The sequence below is a fragment of the Rattus norvegicus genome, chromosome 14 (assembly GCF_036323735.1).
Source record: "Rattus norvegicus strain BN/NHsdMcwi chromosome 14, GRCr8, whole genome shotgun sequence".
Lineage (NCBI taxonomy): Eukaryota > Metazoa > Chordata > Mammalia > Rodentia > Muridae > Rattus > Rattus norvegicus.
In genome coordinates, this window is record NC_086032.1 from 14,672,378 (window position 1) to 14,699,300 (window position 26,923).

A 26,923-nucleotide genomic window follows, 5' to 3' on the forward strand; every position below is an offset into this window, starting at 1 on the left:
ACAATATCTTTCTACAAATCCAGCACTACAAAGGATAATAAATGGTAAAGCCCAAAATAAGGAGGCAAGCTATACCCTAGAAGAAACAAGTAACTAATAGTCTGGGCAAAAAAACAAAGAGAAGAAAAGCACACGAACATAACCTCATATCCAAATATGGATATAACAGGAAGCAATAATCACTATTCCTTAATATCTCTCAACATCAATGGCCTCAACTCCCCAATACAAAGACATAGATTAACAAACTGGATACGCAACGAGGACCCTGCATTCTGCTGCCTACAGGAAACATACCTCAGAGACAAAGACAGACACTACCTCAGAGTGAAAGGCTGGAAAACAACTTTCCAAGCAAATGGTCGGAAGAAGCAAGCTTCAGTAGCCATTCTAATATCAAATAAAATCAATTTTCAACTAAAAGTCATCAAAAAAGATAAGGAAGGACACTTCATATTCATCAAAGGAAAAATCCACCAAGATGAACTCTCAATCCTAAATATCTATGCCCCAAATACAAGGGCACCTACATACGTAAAAGAAACCTTACTAAAGCTCAAAACACACATTACACCTCATACAATAATAGTAGGAGATTTCAACACCCCACTCTCATCAATGGACAGATCATGGAAACAGAAATTAAACAGAGACATAGACAGACTAAGAGAAGTCATGACCCAAATGCACTTAACAGATATTTGTACAACATTCTATCCTAAAGCAAAAGGATATACCTTCTTCTCAGCTCCTCATGGTACTTTCTCCAAAATTGACCATATAATTGGTCAAAAAACGGGCCTCAACAGGTACAGAAAGATAGAAATAATCCCATGCCTGCTATCAGACCACTACGGCCTAAAGCTGGTATGCAATAAAAATAAGGGAAGAATGCCCACATATACGTGGAAATTGAACAATGCTCTACTAAATGATAACCTGGTCAAGGAAGAAATAAAGAAAGAAATTAAAGACTTTTTAGAATTTAATGAAAATGAAGGTACAACATATGCAAACTTATGGGAAACAATGAAAGCTGTGCTAGGAGGAAAACTCATAGCTCTGAGTGCCTGCAGAAAGAAACAGGAAAGAGCATATGTCAGCAGCTTGACAGCACACCTAAAAGCTCTAGAACAAAAAGAAGCAAATATACCCAGGAGGAGTAGAAGTCAGGAAATAATCAAACTCAGAGATGAAATCAACCAAGTAGAAACAAAAAGGACCATAGAAAGAACCAACAGAACCAAAAGTTGGTTCTTTGAGAAAATCAACAAGATAGATAAACCCTTAGCCAGACTAACGAGAGGACACAGAGAGTGTGTCCAAATTAAAAAATTAGAAATGAAAAGGGAGACATAACTACAGATTCAGAGGAAATTCAAAAAATCATCAGATCTTACTATAAAAACCTATATTCAACAAAATTTGAAAATCTACAGGAAATGGACAATTTCCTAGACAGATACCAGGTACCGAAGCTAAATCAGGAACAGATAAACCAGGTAAACAACCCCATAACTCCTAAGGAAATAGAAGCAGTCATTAAAGGTCTCCCAATCAAAAAGAGCCCAGGTCCAGACGGGTTTAGTGCAGAATTCTATCAGACCTTCATAGAAGACCTCATAGAATATTATCCAAACTATTCCACAAAATTGAAACAGATGGATCACTACCGAATTCCTTCTATGAAGCCACAATTACTCTTATACCTAAACCACACAAAGACACAACAAAGAAAGATAACTTCAGACCAATTTCCCTTACGAATATCGACACAAAAATACTCAATAAAATTCTGGCAAACCGAATCCAAGAGCACATCAAAACAATCATCCACCATGATCAAGTAGGCTTCATCCCAGGCATGCAGGGATGGTTTAATATACAGAAAACCATCAACGTGATCCATTATATATACAAACTGAAAGAACAAAAGCACATGATCATTTCATTAGATGCTGAGAAAGCATTTGACAAAATTCAACACCCCTTCATGATAAAAGTCCTGGAAAGATCAGGAATTCAAGGCCCATACCTAAACATAGTAAAAGCCATATACAGCAAACCAGTTGCTAACATTAAACTAAATGGAGAGAAACTTGAAGCAATTCCGCTAAAATCAGGGACTAGACAAGGCTGCCCACTCTCTCCCTACTTAGTCAATATAGTTCTTGAAGTTCTAGCCAGAGCAATCAGACAACAAAAGGAGGTCAAGGGGATACAGATCAGAAAAGAAGAAGTCAAAATATCACTATCTGCAGATGATATGATAGTATATTTAAGTGATCCCAAAAGTTCCACCAGAGAACTACTAAAGCTGATAAACAACTTCAGCAAAGTGGCTGGGTATAAAATTAACTCAAATAAATCAGTAGCATTCGTCTACACAAAAGAGAAAGAAGCCGAGAAAGAAATTAAGGAAACGACACCCTTCATAATGGTCCCAAATAATATAAAGTACCTCGGTGTGACTTTAACCAAGCAAGTAAAAGATCTGTACAATAAGAACTTCAAGACACTGAAGAAAGAAATTGAAGACGACCTCAGAAGATGGAAAGATCTCCCATGCTCATGGATTGGCAGGATTAATATAGTAAAAATGACCATTTTACCAAAAGCGATCTACAGATTCAATGCAATCCCCACCAAAATACCAATCCAATTCTTCAAAGAGTTAGACAGAACAATTTGCAAATTCATCTGGAATAACAAAAAACCCAGGATAGCTAAAACTATCCTCAACAATAAAAGGACTTCAGGGGGAATCACTATCCCTGAACTCAAGCAGTATTACAGAGCAATAGTGATAAAAACTGCATGGTATTGGTACAGAGACAGACAGATGGACGAATGGAATAGAATTGAAGACCCAGAAATGAACCCACACACCTATGGTCACTTGATTTTTGAAAAGGAGCCAAAACCATCGAATGGAAAAAAGATAGCATTTTCAGCATATGGTGCTGGTTCAACTGGAGGTCAACATGTAGAAGAATGCAGATCGATCCATGCTTATCACCCTGTACAAAGCTTAAGTCCAAGTGGATCAAGGACCTCCACATCAAACCAGACACACTCAAACTAATAGAAGAAAAACTAGGGAAGCATCTGGAACACATGGGCACTGGAAAAAATTTCCTGAACAAAACACCAATGGCTTATGCTCTAAGATCAAGAATTGACAAATGGGATCTCATAAAACTGCAAAGCTTCTGTAAGGCAAAGGACACTGTGGTTAGGACAAAATGGCAACCAACAGATTGGGAAAAGATCTTTACCAATCCTACAACAAATAGAGGCCTTATATCCAAAATATACAAAGAACTCAAGAAGTTAGACCGCAGGGAGACATATAACCCTATTAAAAATGGGGTTCAGAGCTAAACAAAGAATTCACAGCTGAGGAATAGCGAATGGCTGAGAAACACCTAAAGAAATGTTCAACATCTTTAGTCATAAGGGAAATGCAAATCAAAACAACCCTGAGATTTCACCTCACACCAGTGCGATTGGCTAAGATCAAAAACTCAGGTGACAGCAGATGCTGGCGAGGATGTGGAGAAAGAGGAACACTCCTCCATTGTTGGTGGGATTGCAGACTGGTAAAACCATTCTGGAAATCAGTCTGGAGGTTCCTCAAAAAATTGGACATTGAAATACCTGAGGACCCAGCTATACCTCTCTTGGGCATATACCCAAAAGATGTCCCAACATATAGCAAAGGCACATACTCCACTATGTATGTGTCATACCAGCCTTATTTATAATAGCCAGAAACTGGAAAGGACCCAGATGCCCTTCAACAAAGCAATGGATACAGAAAATGTGGAAAGTCTACACAATGGAATATTATTCAGCTATCAAAAACAATGACTATGAAATTCATAGGCATATGGATGGGACTAGAAAATATCATCCTGAGTGACGTAACCCAATCACAGAAAACCATACATGGTGTGTACTCATTGGTAAGTGGACATTAGCCCAAATGCTCGAATTACCCCAGATGCACGTGTCTTTTTTATATGTTGGGGCATCTTTTGGTTATGTGCCCAAGAGAGCTATAGCTGGATCCTCAGGCAGTTCAATGTCCAATTTTCTGAGGAACCTCCAGACTGATTTCCAGTATGGTTGTACCAGTCTGCAATCACACCAACAATGGAGGAGTGTTCCTCTTTCTCTGCATCCTCGCCAGCATCTGCTGTCACCTGAGTTTTTGATCTTAGCCATTCTCACTGGTGTGAGGTGAAATCTCAGGGTTGTTTTGATTTGCATTTCCCTTATAACTAAAGATGTTGAACATTTCTTTAGGTGCTTCTCAGCCATTTGACATTCCTCAGCTGTGAATTGTTTAGCACTGAATCCCATTTTAATAGGATTACTTGTTTCCCGGCAGTCTACCATTATGAGTTGTTTGTATATATTGGATATAAGCCCTCTATCAGTTGTACGGTTGGTAACGATCTTTTCCCAATCTGTTGGTTGCCATTTTGTCCTAACAACAGTGTCCTTTACCTTACAGAAGCTTTGCAGTTTTATGAGATCACACTTATCGATTCTTGATCTTAGAGCATAAGCCATTGGTGTTTTGTTCAGGAAATTTTCTCCAGTGCCCATGTGTTCGAGATTCTTCCCCACTTTTTTTTCCAATTAGTTTGAGTGTGTCTGGTTTGATGTGGAGGTCCTTGATCCACTTGGACTTAAGCTTTGTACAGGGTGATAAACATGGATCAATCTGAATTCTTCTACCTGCTGACCTCCAGTTGAACCAGCACCATTTGCTGAAAAGGCTATCTTTTTTCCATTGGATGGTTTTGGCTCCTTTGTCAAAAATCAAGAGACCATAGGTGTGTGGGTTCATTTCTGACTCTTCAGATTCTATTCCACTGGTCTGTCTGTCTGTCTCTGTACCAATACCACACAGTTTTTTTTATCACTATTGCTCTGTAATACTGCTTGAGTTCAGGGATCATGATTCCCCCTTGAACATTACTTTAGGTGCTGTTTGGACAGTCAAATATCCTCAGATGAGAATATTTTGTTTAGCTCTGTACCCCATTTTTAATAGGGTTATTTGGCTCTCTCGAGTCTAACTTCTTATCCTCTATCTCTTTATTTCATCATATTCCACCATGTTTCTTTTTGTTCTATTTTCATATGATCCTTTATTTGTTTGATTTTCATTTCATTGTTTGTTTGATTGTTTGCCTGTTGAGAAATGATTTCTCTATCTACCTCTGGCTGTCCTGGAAATCACTTAGTAGATCAGGCCAGATTAGCTCATAGATATCTATGTACCTGCCTCTTCCTCCAAGTACTAGGATTGAAGGTGTGTTTCACCACACCTGGCTCCATTTTTTTGGGATTCTATAACTGCTTGTTTGTTTTTTAGGAGAGACAGAAAGGGTGTGAATTGAGATAGAAGAGAAGGTGGAGTGGATCCCAGATAGGTTGGGGTGGGAAAGATATAATCAGAACTAATGTTATGAAAATATCTATTTTCAATAAATAAAAGACAGAAAACAGGGGAAGGGGGAGATAACTAACTGCTCAAGAGCACTGACTGCTTTTACAGAGAACCATAGGTCATTTTCACACATTCACAAAGATGCTCCCATCTGTAACACCTTTTAGGATCCTAAGAACTGATGACCATAAGACATACACAGTACTGCATGGTGCAAAGACAAATAGTTTAAATATTATGTAAATCTGCTTTTTAATTTCTATATTATTTATAATCTTTTATTTTATAGGTAGTGGTGTGTTACCTCCATGTATGTTTGTGTGAAGGTGTTAGGTCCCCTGGATCTGCAATCACGGACAGTTTTAAGCCATCACCTGTGTGCTGGGAATGAACGCAAGTCCTCTGGATGCACAGCCAATGCTCATAACTGCTTAATCATCTCTCCAGCCCCTATTATATGAATCTTAGGAAGAAAACCAGAAAGGATCAGCTGAACCAATTGTCTAGAGATGGTGCCACCAAGAATGGAAGGTAGACAGGTTTAAAGCTCATACTATAAAAGGAGTCAGAAACAGGATAATATCTAGTTTGAGTCTACCCTGTGTTATAGGCTTGAAGTATTTTACCTAGCCAGCAATAAATAATATGTATGGGTGTTAAGAAGAAGAGAAAATCTAAACATCTAGACTTGAATGTGAGATACTACAAGTGTACAAACGCTGAGTGTCAGAGCTCTGGCAACACAGATTATGGGAGAGCAAGCAATGTGGAAAGGACACATGGATCATTAAAGTTAACCAGACTATTCTGCCCTTCTCCATGGTTCTCAAGCCTAGAATCTACAACCATCTATGCCAAGTTATTTCTCCAAACCGGATTTAGGGTTAGGGGAAATCCTTAAGAATATGTCTTTGTGGGTCTCCATCTGCTCCCAGAGCTGGGGCTATTCCACAGCCTTCAGACACAAAACATGCCTTCAGAGAGCTGGTCTGCCAGGTGTACTCTCCCTCCTAAGCAGAGAGCCCACGTGTGGGACCCCACTTTCTCTCTATTGACTGTACAAGGAGAGACACGCCTGAGCACCCGGGCCTCAGGAGCTGCAAGGCAGTCTGGTACAGGACTCTTCTGGTCTCTATCTGTGCCCAGAGCTGGGACTGTCCCACAGCACTGAGACCCAAAACCTCAAATAGCTGTTCTTCCAGGAGCGCTCTCACTCGGAAGATCACAGGTTCACAGGCCCACAGGAGAGACAAGCTACAGTGAGAAACAGCAAGATTAACTAACGTCAGCAATAACCTGGGACACCCTGTATGCTGGGAACTCTACCAACTTAGCCCACTCCTAGTACCCTAACAAAATAGTAATGGAATCAAGCCATACTCCTGCCTCTACCTTTTGAGGAGATGCTACTGCAGTTTATTGAAAACACGTAAAATTCAGTCCTCGTTCTCCAGAACATACTTCTTAATGTTAAAAGTTGTTTGTCCCAAATCCAATGACAATAATATCTATGAAATATTTTATTTTTATTATCAGCAACAGATTGAACCCTGAATTGACTCAAAATCAGACTGTTTTTGGTCATATGACTAAAATTCACCCAAGTATAGTGATTCACACCAGTAATCCTATCAGGAAGAAGGATGCTGAGTCAGGAGGATTGCTAAAACTTAAATATCTAAAACAACCTTAACTTAAGAGCAAGACCCAGTCTCATCATACAAAACTCTAAACTATGTAATAAGTAAGCAAATCAAAAAAATCCAAATATTAAGTGATGTGTTGTTAATCAACAAGTGAAATGTTTGAGGGGCAGGTTTCTGTCAAGGTATTCTCACACAGAGCTCTGATTCAACCAGTGAAGTGGTTGGGAGTTATGTATAGAAATCAAAGGGTGGAGCTTAACCAACTAATGCAGTTCCAGTTTGGGTTTAGAGGCGTGGCTGCAACAGAGAGAGACAGGCAGAGAGCTATATAAAGGCTCCAGTGGAGCCAGAGAAACTATTCAGAGACCTGGAGCCTGGATAGCTGCCTGGTTTCCCTGGGACTGAGAGACCTCTGTGAAGTACTCAGAACTGGTATGTAATTGGTTTCCCTTGAGTCATGCAGTTTGATGTAAACCTTTAGATGCCAAGATATGATAACACATTTTAATTTCTGTCTCTTTATATGAGCTCATTGAAGACCTTGGATTTAATTCCAAATCAAGGTTTAGCTTCATCTCAAACATCTAGGTTAGCCTATTGATTTCATTATTGTGGTTGATTTTTTAAAAGAAGTTTACCTTATTCAGGCTTTCTTAGAAATGGCCGTGTGTCTCTGGGTAGGCTGGATATCAAAATCCTCCTGACTCAGCAGTCTCCTCAGGGCTAAGAATACTAGCGTGTTCCCTCATATTTTCATTCTCACAAATGCTTGCTGTGTTTGTTTTTGTGAGACCCTGGCTATTACTGGAGACCTGAAGACCATGTGTCTTTGATCCTCTTGAACTCACAATACCTAGAATTATACTTGGGAGTTACTCAAATATCTTACCTTAGCCTTTGCTTTGCATCTTTTTAACATAGCTTTGTTTTTGGATAGGGTCTGCTTTTGGGAACAAGGAAAACCCCTAAATTTTAAGAGCCCACTGCTGTCATTCTTAGTAGAAATTCAATTTTGATCCACAACAGGAGGTTTTTTTGTTTCTTTTATTATTTGTTTGCTTATTTGTTTGTTTCACTATTTCTTTGTTGTTTTGTTGGTTTTTCCTTTTTTGTTTGGTTTGTTTTTTGCATTTTTATTGAAAAATTGTTTATCTACATTAACTTGAGTATTTCTTATTTAAATTTCGATTGTCATTCCTCTTCCCGATTTCCGGGCCAACATCGCCCTAACCTCTCCACCTCCACTTCTATATGGGCTTCCCATCCCCATCCTCCCCCATTACCACCCTCCCCCCAACAATCACATTTACTGGACATTCAGTCTTGGCAGGACCAAGGGCTTCCCCTTCCACTGGTGCTCTTACTAGGCTATTCATTGCTACCTATGAGGTTGGAGCCCAGGGTCAGTCCATTTATAGTCTTTGGGTAGCTGACATTCGCCTATGTATTTGCTCTATTCTGGCTGTGTCTCTTAGGAGAGATCTACATCCGGTTCCTGTCAGCCTGCACTTCTTTGCTTCATGCTTTTTTCATGTTTTTTGGATGATTTTATTGATTTACATTACAGAAGATACCCCACTTCCTGGTTTCCCCTCTACAACTCCCCTCTCATTTTTTTTATCTAAAGTACAGTCTTTTCAGACTCCTTCCCAAGAAGTTTTCTGACTGGAGACCTTAGAAGATGAGTGTTCAGACTCCACCCACACTCCAGAAGCTGGCAAGGCAAGCTCTGGTGAGAAATGAGGCTGTGGCCGTGTCCTGTGTGGGGGAGCTGCCTACTGTGCTCTTCCCAGCACTGTTCAAGGAGGCATTCGAGGGCAGACACATCAACCTCGTGAAGGAAATGGTGGCAGATTGGCCTTTTCCCTCTCTCCCTGTGGGTGCATTGATGAAGACACCTAACCTGGAAACTTTGCAGGCTGTGCTAGATGGAGTAGACATGCGACTGACAAGAAAGTTTCACCCCAGGTAAGGAATAACCTATTACTGTAGAAGAGAGCACATGGACTACACAGTAGAGATCATCAAGGTGGTTGGCTTAGTTATACGTGGATCAGAAGATTCTGATTGCATCATCATGCAGCGATACATGGTTCTTGAAAGCTATTTACTTGTCCTAAGGATAGGTCAATATGGATGATAGTTGAATATGGATTAGCGTAAATGTAGCCTCACAGTAGAATGAGTGTATACCTCATATAACTAGCATTCCCACAACCACTTATAATGTGACTAAGGAAAAATAAGGTTTACCTTATTGAAAGAAAAATACTCAAGTGGACAGAAGTCCGGGAAAGGATCTGGAGCATGCCTGAGTCCTGTTTGGATATCGGGTGCTTAAAAACATTCATCTTAATAGGGGGGAGAACTGAGTTTAGACATATGTAGTAAAAGCTGATACAGAGTCTCATGGCATTCATGTTTCACCAACAGGAGGACAAAACTACAGGTTCTTGATCTGAGAAATGTACACCATTCCTTCTGGAACATATGGACTGGAGAAGAGGACAGCAGCTGTTCAGCAGAGAATTTGGAGGAAAAGCCAGTAGTGAAGGTCTTTCCCAAATATGCACTGAGAGATCAGTGTGTGAAGGTGATAGTTGAATTGTGTATCTGGTCCTGCCTTGATGAAGCACAAGCATACTTCTTGAAGTGGGCCCAGCAGAGAAAGGCCTCCCTACATTTCTGCTGTACAAAGATGAAGATCTGGCGCCTGCCAGTCCATGCTATCAGAGAGATCATGAATGTTTTTGATCCACAACATATCACAGAATTAGAACTGCATGCAGAGCAGACTCTGTTAGACCTGGAAGATTTTGCTGCCTACTTTGGACAGATGAGAAATCTCCGCAAACTCTTCCTGGAAGCCCTGCAAGGGATGATCTCCTCTAATCGAAATGAAACAAGAGACAGAGAAGCCAACTATATGAAGAATTTTATATCTCAATTCTGCAAATTCAATTGTCTCCAGCATCTCTGTGTCCATTTTCTCAGAGATCACATGAATCAAGTCCTAGGGTAAGTAAGAATGAAGAGCTATGTCTGATACCAAAGCAAATCTGTCTCTCTTATCTTAAAGATTAGTGGTTCATGATGCCAGTAGTCATTAGTAACAAATATTCAGAGAGAAATAAGCCTCAGGATTTATGTTGTATTTTCATGTATATTGAATGACATCCAGTAAATTTTACAAGTGAAATCAGTGTCTCAAATGAGCACTCATGAATTAAAAAATTGACTTGGACTTAAGATAGATAATAAGAGTGGGTTGGAATTCTACCAGGTTTCATACCCAGGAGTTGGGGGACTCATTAGCATAGTGAGAACCTGAGCTATATGCTCAAATTTGAGAGAAGAACCTTCTATCATCCCTCAATTCCCTTGGACAAAACATTGAGAGCCTAAGTAGCACTGAGTGCATGGGACAGGGGGTAGAGCTTAGCCTGTAAATGAGAACATGGGTACCTTCAGAAGGAAGGAGAGAATCCAGATTCAGTGAGCACACAGCAGATATGGAGATGCTGCCAGGATTTTATTGGGATGGAAGTTCCTCTGTGTGCTTTCTGGACTCATGAGCTGAACCGCTTTTCAGTTTGAGAGTGAAGTCAGTCCATGAACTGTGGGGTGGGCATGACTAATCAATTTCCAACAGGAAGCATCATAAATGATGTCCTTGATCATTTAGTCAAACTCACCGTGGGGCACCTGGTTCCCTCTACCACTCTTTACATTCCAGCCAAATCTCTACAACACCATTAGCCAGAACTGACCCCCTGTTCTATCCCTAGGTGCCTGATGACGCCTTTGGAGACCCTCTCAGTTACTTGCTACATAATTTCACAGAATGAGTTGAATTCCTTCTCCTGCTGTAAGAGCCTCTTTCAGTTAAAACATCTGGAATTGAGAGGAGTGATCTTACATGATGTGGATATTATGTCTCTGAGAGGTTTCCTAGAGAAAGTGGCAGACACTCTTGAGACTCTGGATTTGCAGTGTTGTAGGATGAAGGACTCTCAGCTTTATGCCCTCCTACCTGCCCTCAGAAATTTCTCTCAGCTCACCACGGTCAAGTTCTACAGCAACAAATTCTCCATGCCCATTCTGAAGGACCTGTTGCAGCACACAGCCAACTGGAGCACGGTGAACGTGGAACAATACCCTGCCCCTCTGGAGTGCTATGATGACTCAGCTCAAGTTTCTGTGGAAAGATTTGCCCAACTTTGTCGTGAGCTCATGGATACACTCAGGGCAATACGGCAGCCCTATAACATCTCCTTTGCTACAGAAATCTGTTATACATGTGGTGAGCGCTGTGTCTATCATAATGGGCCCAGGCTTTGTTGTTGCTGGCAGTAAATTGGGAAATAGAACTTCTGTATTTCAATAAGAACCAGGCTTGGGTTGAATGGGATCACAATGGAAAGACACTTTTATTGCACAAGTGCAGAAAAATTCAGTGTGAAATTGACATGTATATAAAAAAAAAAAGGTTTCTTGGCACTTCTTTCCCTTGTCTTTTCCTCAGCTACATTTACAACCCTCTGGTGTCGCTGAGCAGTTAAGTGCACTAAACCTTTAAGTTAAAGTAAGCAACATAGACACAACTCCAGTGAAGTAGGATTAAATGGACCACAGAAGATGAAAATACAGCACATTCACACCACAAGGCCCCTTGCACCCCTCAGAGATGCCTAAATGGAAGAAGACAATCCAGGGCAAAGTAAACAGGCTTTCCAGTCTGGCTGTCTACTCTTGATCTTTATGTCATGAGTCCATGAGATTACTAGCAGGATCCTCTATGCCCTTTATACTACAGCCACATGTCTGTAGAGCATTATTCCTACAGACTCCCAAACTCTATGTAGTACACTAAGTGTATGTAAAGGTGTCCAATAATATGCAGGTCCCTCTACTATATAAAGCATTTGCTTTACAAAAGAATTTTATTCTAAACAATTTCTTTGCAAAACTAAGAAAAATTCACCCTCAGACTAGTCATTGTAATTCCTTACTGTTTAGTGAACTATCAATAAAATTATTATACACTGTGTTTATTAAACACATAAGTCATAAGTTCTCTGTTTACATATCATTGTTATTGTCTACACTGAATAATGGATCTAAATTTAAGGACTCAACAAATGCCCTCTGGAGAGAAGCCAAAATAAACACATTGATGCCAGGAATATCACATTTCATACTCTTTCGAGGATTAATAAAGTTATCAGCTAAATTGGAACCCATGTGGACATTTATTTGTACACAAGAAGACAAAAGAACAAAAAAGAACAAGAAACCTCTCTCAGGCTCCTTCTTTCTCCCTTCACCTACAACCTGTCTTTCTCTCTGTATGTCCAGATCCCTGGACTTATTCCTTGGGACCAGTGAACTCACCTAAGATTTGCCCTCAGTAAACATGCTTTACTATTCCTAAAACAAATCACTTATAGTTTGAGAGAGATTGCTCACAGGCTAAGAGCACATGTTACTGTTGCAGAGGACCACAGTTTGATATGTGAGCTTATAATCAGGTGGGTCTCAACTGGAACTCAGGCTTCAGGTGATAAAACCCTCTTTTCTGGCAATTGTGGATACCAACTATCACATAAACAAACCTACATAATACACAGGCAAATATACACCTAGCTGAAGAATTCTTGATATTTAAACAAAATCCCTCAATTTCACAAAGAAATTAAAAATGGCCCAATTAATTAAAATGGGGGTGTTGATCAGTTGCAGTTGTGTGGCTCTGTGCTGAGAGCATGTGGAGTTTCAGGTGTGTCAACTGAGCTCAACTGGTGAGCAGTGTCCTCATTTGCTGTGGTATCCAGTGTTTGAGCTCCTGTACCAAGGATGAGTGAAAGGAAATGAGGACTTTGTCAACATACAACATTTATTTCTGTATGCATTTTATGTATATACATGTGCTATTTAGCTGTACATTTTCATGACTGGAGAAGGCATCAGAGTGCTAAGATGGTTGTGAGCTGGCAGATGGTTGTCTAGGATTGAACTCAGGTTGTCTGAAAGGAGAGCCAGGAGTCTTAGTTCCTGAGCCATCATCCCTCCATGCTCATATTTGACAATGGAAAAAGCACTTGTGGATACATAATCACAAGAAATCAGCTGTCTGTTTTGCATAAAAACTTACCAGTTTTGCATTATCTTTAATTTGTTGCATTTCAGATGTTTTGTGCACACGTGTATATTGATGGCTTGCATGTTTGTTTATTTTTTAGATAATCACTAAGCATATCTTCCAAAAGAGTACCAATGTCCTGAGTCATTTCAAGAAATGTCTAAATATGCTTCACTTAATAGAGTGTGTGTCTATCTATTCACTGGATCTGTGAACACCATTAACTAGGGTGTAACAATACATAACAGTTATCTCAGCTTGAGACTTCAGAGCAGAAATTCAATATCATTCTACTTATCTCAATGCCTATTATAACATTCAAGGAACTTCCTCTTGACAGGCACCTAGGGTACCTCAGCACTTTCCTTCTGCTATCTCTTGACTCCATCATATCCCTGCTCTGGAATAGAGCAAAAGATGTGCAACTTAAGTAAATAAAAATCAAAATAATAAAAAACTTGAAGGATTTTTATAGTATAAACTTTTAAGCATATATTGATAAGAAAGGAGAAAGAAAAATCTACAGAGGGAAGGAATTAAGAAAGTAAAATAAATATAACCTTACCCATTTATGTCTATAGGGAAATGGATTACTGAAACAAAATTCTTTGTATAATTTACACTTGCTAATTATCTGTTCTAAGTACATAGTAACTGTAGCTACCAAACTTAACAACAATTCTTACAACTTTTCTTAGAGCCAAACAATGCATGGTTCATGATTTTTTACTGTAATTATAAGTGGTCCCTGAAAAGATATGTCACTAACTTATTACAGGGAGACCTTGTTTCTACTCAGATTGTAGTGGGAAAGATTAAATGTTAAACATACCTAGCTTTCTATTTATCATTTTATTTGGTTTTCATTAATTCATTTATCCACTTTACCACCTGATCACATCTTTCCTTTCCTTTCCTCCCTCTGACATTTTGCCCTCATTTCCTGCTCCCATGATTCCCAGAGAAGGAGAGGTACCCAGTGTCCACCCCAACTAGGTATCCCACTTCCTGGCCACACCAAGTTGCTTGAGGACTAAATGCATCTTATCCCACTGAGGCCAAACAAGGCAGGCCAGCTAGGGGGAAATGGTCCAAAGAAAGGCAACAAAGTTCAATAAGAGACCATCCTTGTTCGTGCTTGGAAGAATTGGGGATGGGGGTATGAAGAGGGGCTCCTCAGCCTAAGCCTTGTTGAAAAAACACAATGCAAGCACCATTTTTACTGTGTGTCAGTCCTGCCTTCTACTAGCCAATTGGTTGTTCTCCATCATGGGATTTCTTCAAAGCATCCTGCTACCTGCACTCCTAGCCAAGGAAGGATCATTCTTCAATATAATGTGTATGTTCTAAGACAGAAAAATCACAGTCCATTAATAGTTGCATTCTATAGAGTTCAGTAGATCTTATGAACCAAAGAAATTCTCTTACTTAGTGTTTCTCTTGTGGCAATGAAAATCATGACCAAAGAAATTTGGGGAGGTATATTGGACTTCCCCTCAGAGAAGGAGAGGAATACCATGGATATATGCTGACTTATAAAAGTGTGTTTTTCTATCAAGGCTAGAAAAAGCATCCCAGTTATAGAAAAGGGATCCAAAGTCAGGTAAAAGTGAGAAGAGTCACTGAAGAAAGTCAGGACAGGAAATCAAAAGAGTTCAGGAACCCGGAGGCTGGAGGATTTAGAGGTCATAGAGGGTGCTGTTTACTGACTTGCTACATTCAATGCTGCTGCAATTTTTGGCGTCATCACATGATACTGGCACCTACAACACACTGGGATTTTCCAATGTGACTAATCTGCCCTTTCAGCAATAGCCTCTCATAGGCCCTCTTAATGGGCCCGAACCTCAACTTCTGTATGATCCCTTCAAACATGGGCCTTCAACTGCCACTGAGTCTGTACCTCCACCAATGACCTCTCCTGGCCTCTCACAGTGCCAAGCTTCAGATGCTCTCCATCACAGTTCATTCCTTCAAAACCAGTACCACCTGGCTGACTCTCAAACTACAAATTCCATTGCCAGTGCAGTAGGGTTAGAATTTTCCCATGTCTATGACCTAGTACATGGTGCCTATTTAAGTGTTCATGCAGACTTCAGAAAACAAAGTGGTAACACTGGAAACATGCTAGATAGCAACATGTTTTTGTTCAGGGTGGTGTTGTTTAATCAACTTTGTAGAGATCTGGCTAGAGTTATCTGGGAAACAGAGTCTCTACTGAGAAAATGATTCTCTCATATTACATGTAGGTTAGTCTGTTGCGGCATTTCCTTGATTATTGACGGTTGTTTCCTTGATTATTGACGGTTACATCTCCCTGTGAGTAGGGCCACCCATATGTAAGTGGTCCTGTGTTGTAAGAGAACTTAGACAAAGCAAGCCATGTAGAACAAGCCACCATAGCCTTCTGCCTTGGAAATAATTCCAGTGCATCCCCTAGATTCAGGCATGAGATCCAGCACTGATGCCCTTTATTTAAGGAATGGATCCTGAGAGCTATAAGAGGAAAGACATTGTGTCTCAAGTTGCTTTGGGTAATAATGTTTTTTACGAAGTAGAAACCTGCCTAAGACAGTATGTCCCACATTCAGTTGATGCGAGGTCTTCTTGACAGGGCAACAGTATGTTACTACATCCCTTATAGAGAGCCACATGCTGAATGAACTGTGGAGTATGGACAGAAGCCCCATACTCTACCATCATATCTCCTGAGCCTCTGCTACACTTTGAGTCTTGTTTCATGAAATTTCTAGTGATTGAAAGGAGACAGAGCTGAGTTTACATGTCAGGCTCTTGGAGGACTGAAGGTGCAATATCTGAGACACTTGTGGGTATTCCTCAAGCATTCTCTGAAAATTCCATCTCATTGTAACGCCTTGTGCAACTTGCACAATAAAAGATGATCTTGGGTTGACAACTGACATGAGTGCATGAACTCCAAGCTGCAGTGATAACTGCAAGAGAAGCATGTGTGAGGGAAGGGAAGCTGGGTGGGGATGAAACATGAAGCAGGAACAACTCTAATGACAGTGCTGTGCACATTCTCTTTGTTGGTCTGTATCTTGAGCCATATGAGGAGGCACCACTCTGAACCCACAAGGAGAAACAGATCTGTGCATCACAGTGAAAAGCAAATGTTGTGATTTTAGAGGGGAAGTTTGCACTTACAACCTGGACAGTCTAAATGCACAGTTGGCTCCAAAGTATGCTGGGAAGTGGCCATTTGGCAAGAATTATATTTGTCTCCTTGATTCTTTTCTACCCTCTACAGCAAGAAATTCATGGTAACCATTAGGGTTGTATTTAAGACTCAACAGGTTATAGTTATTAATTTATATGTATATACAAATACATATATGGTTGCAATAACAACTGAGCAAAAAAGATGCCAAGAAATTGAAGGGAAGTGTGAGAAATCTATAAGAAGGTTTGGGAGAGAGGGGATATGTGATTGAAACAATCTCAATATTATAACAAAAATGCTTACTTCATGCCCCTAATACACACAGGTCTGTAAAGGCACAGATACAAAGGAGGTATATTCTGACTTATTATTTGACACTCAGCACGATCTTACAGAGCTGCCAGCAAACCTGAAACATATTGAGAAAAATGTACAGACCAGGTGTTGCCTGCATGCCTGCTGAAGATGTAGCTTCTTACCCCTCAGCATCTTAATTGTTTTCTATGGTTATGAGAGTCAAGAAAAAACCAACTTCATGTCTCAGGTGTGAAAGGTGTTGAGAGTTAACTCCAGCTGCCTCATTAGAACCAAACAGCAGATATTCCCAGACTAGGATATTTATTACTCCATGGGGCCCTGACTCTGACCAGAAGTCTGACATCTGCTCAGTGACTCAGATTGACACAGGCTACAGAGCAAAAGCCATGGCATGCATGTAGTAGACATATGTGCCATATTTGTGTCTTGACAGAGCAGCCCCAGGAACAGCAATGAAAACACCATGTTTGACAGAGTACATCACAGCTCCTTCTTCATTAGTTAGTCTGACACTGGAGTCTCAGGGAGTGACTGAACTCGATGACAGGGGTTATCAGTTCCACTGAGCATTGATCATCTTTCTCTTTATATCCCTGCATTAGTCTCCAGTCCTGAGCCATCCAGGAAGAGGAATAAATTGTGTTCATGTAGTAAAACTGTTCAGGAAAGCAAGAAGAACTTAATGTGACCAGTGCCGTGAGGAACAGCTGCAGCTGTGGTGAATTTCAGCAGTTCTTGACCTGTAGTCACATAACAAAACAGAACTATAAATCTGCTATCAATGTCAAATGGGTCTGCTAACAAAACCTCCTAGAGAGGGAAAAAATTCAGACCCAGAAAGACAAATATGGCATGCACTCATGAGTGAATATTACCCACACAGTACAGGATAACCTTGTTATCCATAGCCCCAAAGAAACTACCAAGGAAGTCCGACAGAGGATGAATCAATCTTACTAAGGAGGGGAAATAAAGTATACATCAGGCATAGATGGATGGAGGGAAATGTGAGGGGGAGAGAGACTGGACAGGGACCAGAGGGATCATGTGTGGGGAGGATGGAGGGAGAGAGAACTGGAATATGTGTTTGTGGAATAAAATCTCTGAGATGAGCAAGAAACCCAGGACAATGGGAACTCCAAGGAATCCATGAGAATTACCCTAGGTAAGACTTCGTGCAATAGGGCATATGGAATATGAACCAGGCACCTCCTGTAACTGGTGATAACTTCTGATGGAGGAAACTCATCCACAAACCCTTGACCCACAAATTTTCCTGACTATAAATATGTCTGGAGCAGAAATTGAGGGACTGGCTAACGAATGACTGGCACAACGTGAGACCCATGCCATAAGAGACACCACCCCTGATGTTATATTAATGATATTCTGTTATACTTACAGATGAAAGTCTAGCATACATGTCCTCTGAGAGGCTTCACCCAGAAGCTGGTGATAAAGATGCAGAGACCCACAGTAAAACATTAGGCAGAGCTTAAAGAATCTGTGGAAGAGATGGAGGAAGGATTAAAGAATCAGATAGGTCAAGGACACCCCAAGAAAACCTACTGAATCAACCAACCTAGTCCAATAGGGGCTCACTGAGACTGAATTATGAATCAAAGTGCATCCCTGTGATAGGCTTAGGCTCCCTACACAGATGTAACAGATGTGCACCTTGGTCTTTGTGTGGGATCCCTAATATGAGGACTAGGATCTGTCTAACTGTCACCTACTGTCTTAGTCAGGGTTCCTATTGCTGCACAAACATCATGACCAAGAAGCAAGTTGGGGAAGAAAGGGTTTATTCAGCTTACTTCCATGGTGTTCATCCCCAAAGGAATTCAGGACTGGAATTCAAGCAGGTCAGGAAGCAGTAGCTGATCCAGAGGCCATGCAGGGATGTTTCTTGCTTGCTTCCCATGGCTTTCTCAGCTTGCTTTCTTATAGAAGCCAGGAATACCAGTCAAGCAATGGCACCACCCACATTGGGTCCTCCCTACTTGCTCACTAATTGAGAAAATGCCTTACAGCTGGGTCTCATGGAGGCATTTCCTCAACCGAAGCTCCTTTCTGTGACAACTTCGGCTTGTGTGAAGTTGAAACACAAACCCAACCAGTACAATTGACCCCTTTCAACTTGACACACAAACACATCACTAATAAGCCTCAAACATTACTTTTTTTCCTCCATCTTTATTAACCAGTATTTCTTTTCTTTTTTTATCATTATTAACTTGAGTATTTCTTATTTACATTTTGATTGTTAGTTTGGATAGTATAGGGATGAGGTCTTCTATGAAGGTCTGGTAGAATTCTGCACTGAACCCATCTAGACCTGGGCTCTTTTTGGTTGGGAAACTTTTAATGACTGCTTCTATTTCTTTAGGAGTTGTGGGGTTGTTAAAATTGTTTATCTGTTCCGGATTTAACATCAGTAACTGGTATCTGGGTGGGAAATTGTCCATTTCCTGCAGATTTTCAATTTTTGTTGAATATAGGCTTTTGTAGTAGGATCTGATGATTTTATTGAATTTCTTCTGATTCTGTATTCATGTCTCCCTTTTCATTTCTTTTTTTTTTTTTTTGGTTTAGACTTTTAATTTTATTTCTTTTTTTTTTCTTTTTCTTTTTTTTTTTTTTTTTTTTTGGAGCTGGGGACCGAACCCAGGGCCTTGCGCTTCCTAGGCAAGAGCTCTACCGCTGAGCTAAATCCCCAGCCTCTTAATTTTATTCTTTTTTTTATTAACTTGAGTATTTCTTATATACACTTCGAGTGTTATTCCCTTTCCCAGTTTCCGGGCAAACATCCCCCTCCCCCCTCCCCTTTCTTATCGGTGTTCCCCTCCCCACCCTCCCCCCACTGTCCCCCTCCCCCCAACAGTCTAGTTAACTGGGGGTTCAGTCTTAGCAGGACCCAGGGCTTCCCCTTCCACTGGTTCTCTTACTAGGATATTCATTGCTACCTATGAGGTCAGAGTCCAGGGTTAGTCCATGTATAGTCTTTAGGTAGTGGCTTAGTCCCTGGAAGCTCTGGTTGCTTGGCATTGTTGTACATATGGGGTCTCGAGCCCCTTCAAGCTCTTCCAGTTCTTTCTCTGATTCCTTCAACAGGGGTCCTATTCTCAGTTCAGTGGTTTGCTGCTGGTATTCGCCTCTGTATTTGCTGTATTCTGGCTGTGTCTCTCAGGAGCGATCTACATCCGGCTCCTGTCGGTCTGCACTTCTTTGCTTCATCAATCTTGTCTAATTGGGTGGCTGTACATGTATGGGCCACATGTGGGGCAGGCTCTGAATGGGTGTTCCTTCAGTCTCTGTTTTAATCTTTGCCTCTCTCTTCCCTGCCAAGGGTATTCTTGTTCCCCTTTTAAAGAAGGAGTGAACCATTCACATTTTGATCATCTGTCTTGAGTTTCATTTGTTCTAGGCATTTAGGGTAATTCAAGCATTTGGGCTAATAGCCACTTATCAGTGAGTGCATACCATGTATGTCTTTCTGTGTTTGGGTTAGCTCACTCAGGATGATATTTTCCAGTTCCAGCCATTTGCCTACGAATTTCATAAAGTCGTTGTTTTTGATAGCTGAGTAATATTCCATTGTGTAGATGTACCACATTTTCTGTATCCATTCCTCTGTTGAAGGGCATCTGGGTTCTTTCCAGCTTCTGGCTATTATAAATAAGGCTGCAATGAACATAGTGGAGCACGTGTCTTTTTTATATGTTGGGGCATCTTTTGGGTATATGCCCAAGAGAGGTATAGCTGGATCCTCAGGCAGTTCAATGTCCAATTTTCTGAGGATCCTCCAGACTGATTTCCAGAATGGTTGTACCAGTTTGCAATCCCACCAACAATGGAGGAGTGTTCCTCTTTCTCCACATCCTCGCCAGCATCTGTTGTCCCCTGAGTTTTTGATCTTAGCCATTCTCACTGGTGTGAGGTGAAATCTCAGAGTTCTTTTGATTTGCATTTCCCTTATGACTAAAGATGTTGAACATTTCTTTAGGTGTTTCTCCGCCATTCGGCATTCCTCAGCTGTGAATTCTTTGTTTAGCTCTGAGCCCCATTTTATAATAGGGTTATTTGTTTCCCTGTGGTCTAACTTCTTGAGTTCTTTGTATATTTTGGATATAAGGCCTCTATCTGTTGTAGGATTGGTAAAGATCTTTTCCCAATCTGTTGGTTGCCGTTTTGTCCTAACCACAGTGTCCTTTGCCTTACAGAAGCTTTGCAGTTTTATGAGATCCCATTTGTCAATTCTTGATCTTAGAGCGTAAGCCATTGGTGTTTTGTTCAGGAAATTTTTTCCAGTGCCCATGTGTTCCAGATGCTTCCCTAGTTTTTCTTCTATTAGTTTGAGTGTGTCTGGTTTGATGTGGAGGTCCTTGATCCACTTGGACTTAAGCTTTGTACAGGGTGATAAGCATGGATCGATCTGCATTCTTCTACATGTTGACCTCCAGTTGAACCAGCACCATATGCTGAAAATGCTATCTTTTTTCCATTGGATGGTTTTGGCTCCTTTTCAAAAATCAAGTGACCATATGTGTGTGGGTTCATTTCTGGGTCTTCAATTCTATTCCATTGGTCTATCTGTCTGTCTCTGTACCAATACCATGCAGTTTTTATCACTATTGCTGTGTAATACTGCTTGAGTTCACGGATAGTGATTCCCCCTGAAGTCCTTTCATTGTTGAGGATAGCTTTAGCTATCCTGGGTTTTTTGTTATTCCAGATGAATTTGCAAATTGTTCTGTCTAACTCTTTGAAGAATTGGATTGATATTTTGATGGGGATTGCATTGAATCTGTAGATTGCTTTTGGTAAAATGGCCATTTTTACTATATTAATCCTGCCAATCCATGAGCATGGGAGATCTTTCCATCTTCTGAGGTCTTCTTCAATTTCCTTCTTCAGTGTCTAGAAGTTCTTATTGTACAGATCTTTTACTTGCTTTGTTAAAGTCACTCCGAGGTACTTTATATTATTCGGGTCTATTATGAAGGGTGTCGTTCCCCTAATTTCTTTCTTGGCTTGTTTCTCTTTTGTATAGAGGAAGGCAACTGATTTATTTGAGTTAATTTTATACCCAGCCACTTTGCTGAAGTTGTTTATCAGCTTTAGTAGTTCTCTGGTGGAACTTTTGGGATCACTTAAATATACTATCATATCATCTGCAAACAGTGATATTTTGACTTCTTTTCCGATCTGTATCCCCTTGACATCCTTTTGTTGTCTGATTGCTCTGGCTAGAACTTCAAGAACTATATTGAATAAGTAGGGAGAGAGTGGGCAGCCTTGTCTAGTCCCTGAGTTTAGTGGGATTGCTTCAAGTTTCTCTCCATTTAGTTTAATGTTAGCAACTGGTTTGCTGTATATGGCTTTTACCATGTTCAGGTATGGGCCTTGAATTCCTATTCTTTCCAGGACTTTTATCATGAAGGGGTGTTGAATTTTGTCAAATGCTTTTTCAGCATCTAATGAAATGATCATGTGGTTTTGTTCTTTCAGTTTGTTTATATAATGGATCACGTTGATGGTTTTCTGTATATTAAACCATCCCTGCATGCCTGGGATGAAGCCTACTTGGTCATGGTGGATGATTGTTTTGATGTGCTCTTGGATTCGGTTTGCCAGAATTTTGTTGAGTATTTTTGCGTCGATATTCATAAGGGAAATTGGTCTGAAGTTCTCTTTCTTTGTTGTGTCTTTGTGTGGTTTAGGTATAAGAATAATTGTGGCTTCGTAGAAGGTATTCGGTAGTGATCCATCTGTTTCAATTTTGTGGAATAGTTTGGATAATATTGGTATGAGGTCTTCTATGAAGGTTTGATAGAATTCTGCACTAAACCCTTCTGGACCTGGGCACTTTTTGGTTGGGAGACCTTTAATGACTGCTTCTATTTCCTTAGGAGTTATGGGGTTGTTTAACTGGTTTATCTGTTCCTGATTTAACTTCGGTACCCGGTATCTGTCTAGGAAATTGTCCATTTCCTGAAGATTTCCAAGTTTTGTTGAATATAGGTTTTTGTAGTAAGATCTGATGATTTTTTGAATTTCCTCTCAATCTGTTGTTATGTCTCCCTTTTCATTTCTGATTTTGTTAATTTGGACGCACTCTCTGTGTCCTCTCGTTAGTCTGGCTAAGGGTTTATCTATCTTGTTGATTTTCTCAAAGAACCAACTTTTGGTTCTGTTGATTCTTTCCATGGTCCTTTTTGTTTCTACTTGGTTGATTTCACCTCTGAGTTTGATTGTTTCCTGCCTTCTACTCCTCCTGCGTGTATTTGCTTCTTTTTGTTCTAGAGCTTTTAGGTGTGCTGTCAAGCTGCTGACATATGCTCTTTCCTGTTTCTTTCTGCAGGCACTCGGCGCTATGAGTTTTCCTCTTAGCACAGCTTTCATTGTGTCCCATAAGTTTGGGTATGTTGTACCTTCATTTTCATTAAATTCTAAAAAGTTTTTAATTTCTTTCTTTATTTCTTCCTTGACCAGGTTATCATTGAGTAGAGCATTGTTCAATTTCCAAGTATATGTGGACATTCTTCCTTGATTGTTATTGAAGACCAGTTTTAGGCCGTGGTGGTCCGATAGCACGCATGGGATTATTTCTATCTTTCTGTACCTGTTGAGGCCCGTTTTTTGACCAATTATATGGTCAATTTTGGAGAAAGTACCATGAGGAGCTGAGAAGAAGGTATATCCTTTTGCTTTAGGATAGAATGTTCTATAAATATCCGTTAGGTCCATTTGGCTCATGACTTCTCTTAGTCTGTCTACATCTCTGTTTAATTTCTGTTTCCATGATCTGTCCATTGATGAGAGTGGGGTGTTGAAATCTCCCACTATTATTGTGTGAGGTCCAATGTGTGTTTTGAGCTTTAGTAAGGTTTCTTTTACATATGTAGGTGCCCTTGTATTTGGGGCATAGATATTTAGGATTGAGAGTTCATCTTGGTGGATTTTTCCTTTGATGAATATGAAGTGTCCTTCCTTATCTTTTTTGATGACTTTTAGTTGAAAATTGATTTTATTTGATATTAGAATGGCTACTCCAGCTTGCTTCTTCTGACCATTTGCTTGGAAAGTTGTTTTCCAGGCTTTCACTCTGAGGTAGTGTCTGTCTTTGTCTCTGAGGTGTGTTTCCTGTAGGCAGCAGAATGCAGGGTCCTCGTTGCATATCCAGTTTGTTAATCTATTTCTTTTTGTTGGGGAGTTGAGGCCATTGATGTTGAGAGATATTAAGGAATAGTCGTTATTGCTTCCCATTATATTCATATTTGGATGTGAGGTTATGTTTGTGTGCTTTCATTCTCTTTGTTTTGTTGCCAAGACGATTAGTTTCTTGCTTCTTCTAGGGTATAGCTTGCCTCCTTATGTTGGGCTTTACCATTTATTATCCTTTGTAGTGCTGGATTTGTAGAAAGATATTGTGTAAATTTGGTTTTGTCATGGAATATCTTGGTTTCTCCATCTATGTTAATTGAGAGTTTTGCAGGATACAGTAACCTGGGCAGGCATTTGTGTTCTCTTAGGGTCTGTATGACATCAGTCCAGGATCTTCTGGCCTTCATAGTTGCTGGCGAGAAGTCTGGTGTGATTCTGATAGGTCTGCCTTTATATGTTACTTGACCTTTTTCCCTTACTGCTTTTAATATTCTTTCTTTATTTTGTGCATTTGGTGTTTTGACTATTATGTGACGGGAGGTGTTTCTTTTCTGGTCCAATCTATTTGGAGTTCTGTAGGCTTCTTGTATGCTTATGGGTATCTCTTTCTTCAGGTTAGGGAAGTTTTCTTCTATGATTCTGTTGAAAATATATACTGGTCCTTTGAGCTGGGAATCTTCCCTCTCTTCTATACCTATTATCCTTAGGTTTGATCTTCTCATTGAGTCCTGGATTTCCTGTATGTTTTGGACCAGTAGCTTTTTCCGCTTTACATTATCTTTGACAGTTGAGTCAATGATTTCTATAGAATCTTCTGCTCCTGAGATTCTCTCTTCCATCTCTTGAATTCTGTTGGTGAGGCTTGTATCTACAGCTCCTTGTCTCTTCTTTTGGTTTTCTATATCCAGGGTTGTTTCCATGTGTTCTTTCTTGATTGCTTCTATTTCCATTTTTAATTCCTTCAACTGTTTGATTGTGTTTTCCTGGAATTCTTTCAGGGATTTTTGCGATTCCTCTCTGTAGGCTTCTACTTGTTTATTAATGTTTTCCTGTGTTTCCCTAAGTGTGTTCATTTCTTTCTTGAAGTCCTCCAGCATCATGATCAAATATGATTTTGAAACTAGATCTTGCTTTTCTGATGTGTTTGGATATTCCATGTTTGTTTTGGTGGGAGAATTGGGCTCCGATGATGGCATGTAGTCTTGGTTTCTGTTGCTTTGGTTCCTGCGCTTGCCTCTCGCCATCAGATTATCTCTAGTGTTACTTTGTTCTGCTATTTCTGAAAGTGGCTAGACTGTCCTATAAGCCTGTGTGTCAGGAGTGCTGTAGACCTGTTTTCCTCTCTTTCAGTCAGTTATGGGGACAGTGTTCTGCTTTCGGGCGTGTAGTTTTTCCTCTCTACAGGTCTTCAGCTGTTCCTGTGGGCCTGTGTCTTGAGTTCACCAGGCAGCTTTCTTGCAGCAGAAAAGTTGGTCTTACCTGTGGTCCCGAGGCTCAAGTTTGCTCGTGGGGTGCTGCCCAAGGGCTCTCTGCGGTAGCAGCAACCAGGAAGACCTGTGCCGCCCCTTCCGGGAGCTTCAGTGCACCAGGGTTCCAGATGGCCTTTGGTGTTTTCCTCTGGCGTCCGAGCTGTATGTACAGAGAGCAGTCTCTTCTGGTTTCCCAGGCTTGTCTGCCTCTCTGAAGGTTCAGCTCTCCCTCCCACGGGATTTGGGTGCAGAGAACTGTTTATCCGGTCTGTTTCCCTCAGGTTCCGGCGGTGTCTCAGGCAGGGGTCCTGCCGCTCCTGGGCCCTCCCGAACGGGAGCCCAGAGGCCTTATACAGTTTCCTCTTGGGCCAGGGATGTGGGCAGGGGTGGGCAGTGTTGGTGGTCTCTTCCGCTCTGCAGCCTCAGGAGTGCCCACCTGATCAGGCGGTGAGGTCTCTTTCCCACAGGGTCTGGGAGCAGAGAGCTGCTGCGGGCCCGGGATCCGCGGGCGTGGGACCTCCAGCAAACACAGGACGTGCCCAGTCCTAGATGAACTCTGCCTCTGTGTGTCCCGATCTCACCAGGCAGCTCTCTTGCAGCAGACAAGTTGGTCTTACCTGTGGTCCGGAGGCTCATGTTTGCTCGCGGGGTGCTGCCCAAGTCCCTTTTCATTTCTGATTTTTTTAATTTGTACACACTCTCTGTGTCCTCTCGTTAGTCTGGCTAAGGGTTTATCTATCTTGTTGATTTTCTCAAAGAACCAACTTTTGGTTCTGTGGATTCTTTCCATGGTCCTTTTTGTTTCTACTTGGTTGATTTCACCTCTGAGTTTGATTGTTTCCTGCCTTCTACTCCTCCTGCGTGTATTTGCTTCTTTTTGTTCTAGAGCTTTTAGGTGTGCTGTCAAGCTGCTGATTTATGCTCTCTCCTGTTTCTTTATGCAGGCACTCAGAGCTATGAGTTTGCCTCTTAGCACAGCTTTCATTGTGTCCCATAAGTTTGAGTATGTTGAACCTTCATTTTCATTAAATTCTAAGAAGTCTTTATTTCTTTCTTTATTTCTTCCTTGACCAGGTTATCATTGAGTAGAGCATTGTTCAACTTCCATGTTTATGTGGGTGTTCTTCCCTTATTGTTATTGAAGATCAGTTTTAGCCCATGGTGGGTTGATAAGACAGATGGGATTATTTCAGTCTTTCTGTATCTGTTCAGGCCTGTTTTATGACCAATTATATGGTCAATTTTGGAGAAAGTACCATGAAGTGGTGAGAAGAAGGTATATCCTTTTGTTTTAGGATAGAATGTTCTATAAATATCTGGTAAGTCCATTTGGTTCATAACTTCTCTTAGTCTGTCTACATCTCTGTTTAATTTCTGTTTCCATGATCTGTCCATTGATGAGAGTGGGTGTTGAAATCTCCTACTATCTTTGTGTGAGGTGCAATGTGTGCTTTGAGTTTTAATAAGGTTTCTTTTATGTATGTAGGTGCTCTTGTGTTTGGAGCATAGATATTTAGGATTGAGAGTTCA

At 40.7% G+C, this 26,923-nt stretch overlaps 1 protein-coding gene across 3 annotated transcripts; it reads left to right on the plus strand.

The window, feature by feature from the left end:
• The first annotated feature begins 8,794 nt into the window (after window positions 1-8,794).
• On the plus strand, window positions 8,795-11,518 carry LOC120096511 (PRAME family member 8-like). Of its 3 annotated transcripts, none has more exons than XM_039092556.2 (3): window positions 8,795-9,081; window positions 9,547-10,131; window positions 10,902-11,518. In XM_039092556.2, the coding sequence occupies exons 1-3, from the start codon at window positions 8,795-8,797 to the stop codon at window positions 11,467-11,469; spliced, it is 1,440 nt and encodes a 479-aa protein (XP_038948484.2). In that variant the 3' UTR covers window positions 11,470-11,518. The 3 variants fall into 3 exon arrangements, with proteins under 3 accessions (XP_038948484.2, XP_038948485.2, XP_038948486.2); XM_039092557.2 differs by having other exon boundaries at window positions 9,550-10,131; XM_039092558.2 differs by lacking the exon at window positions 9,547-10,131.
• Window positions 11,519-26,923: the final 15,405 nt, after the last annotated feature.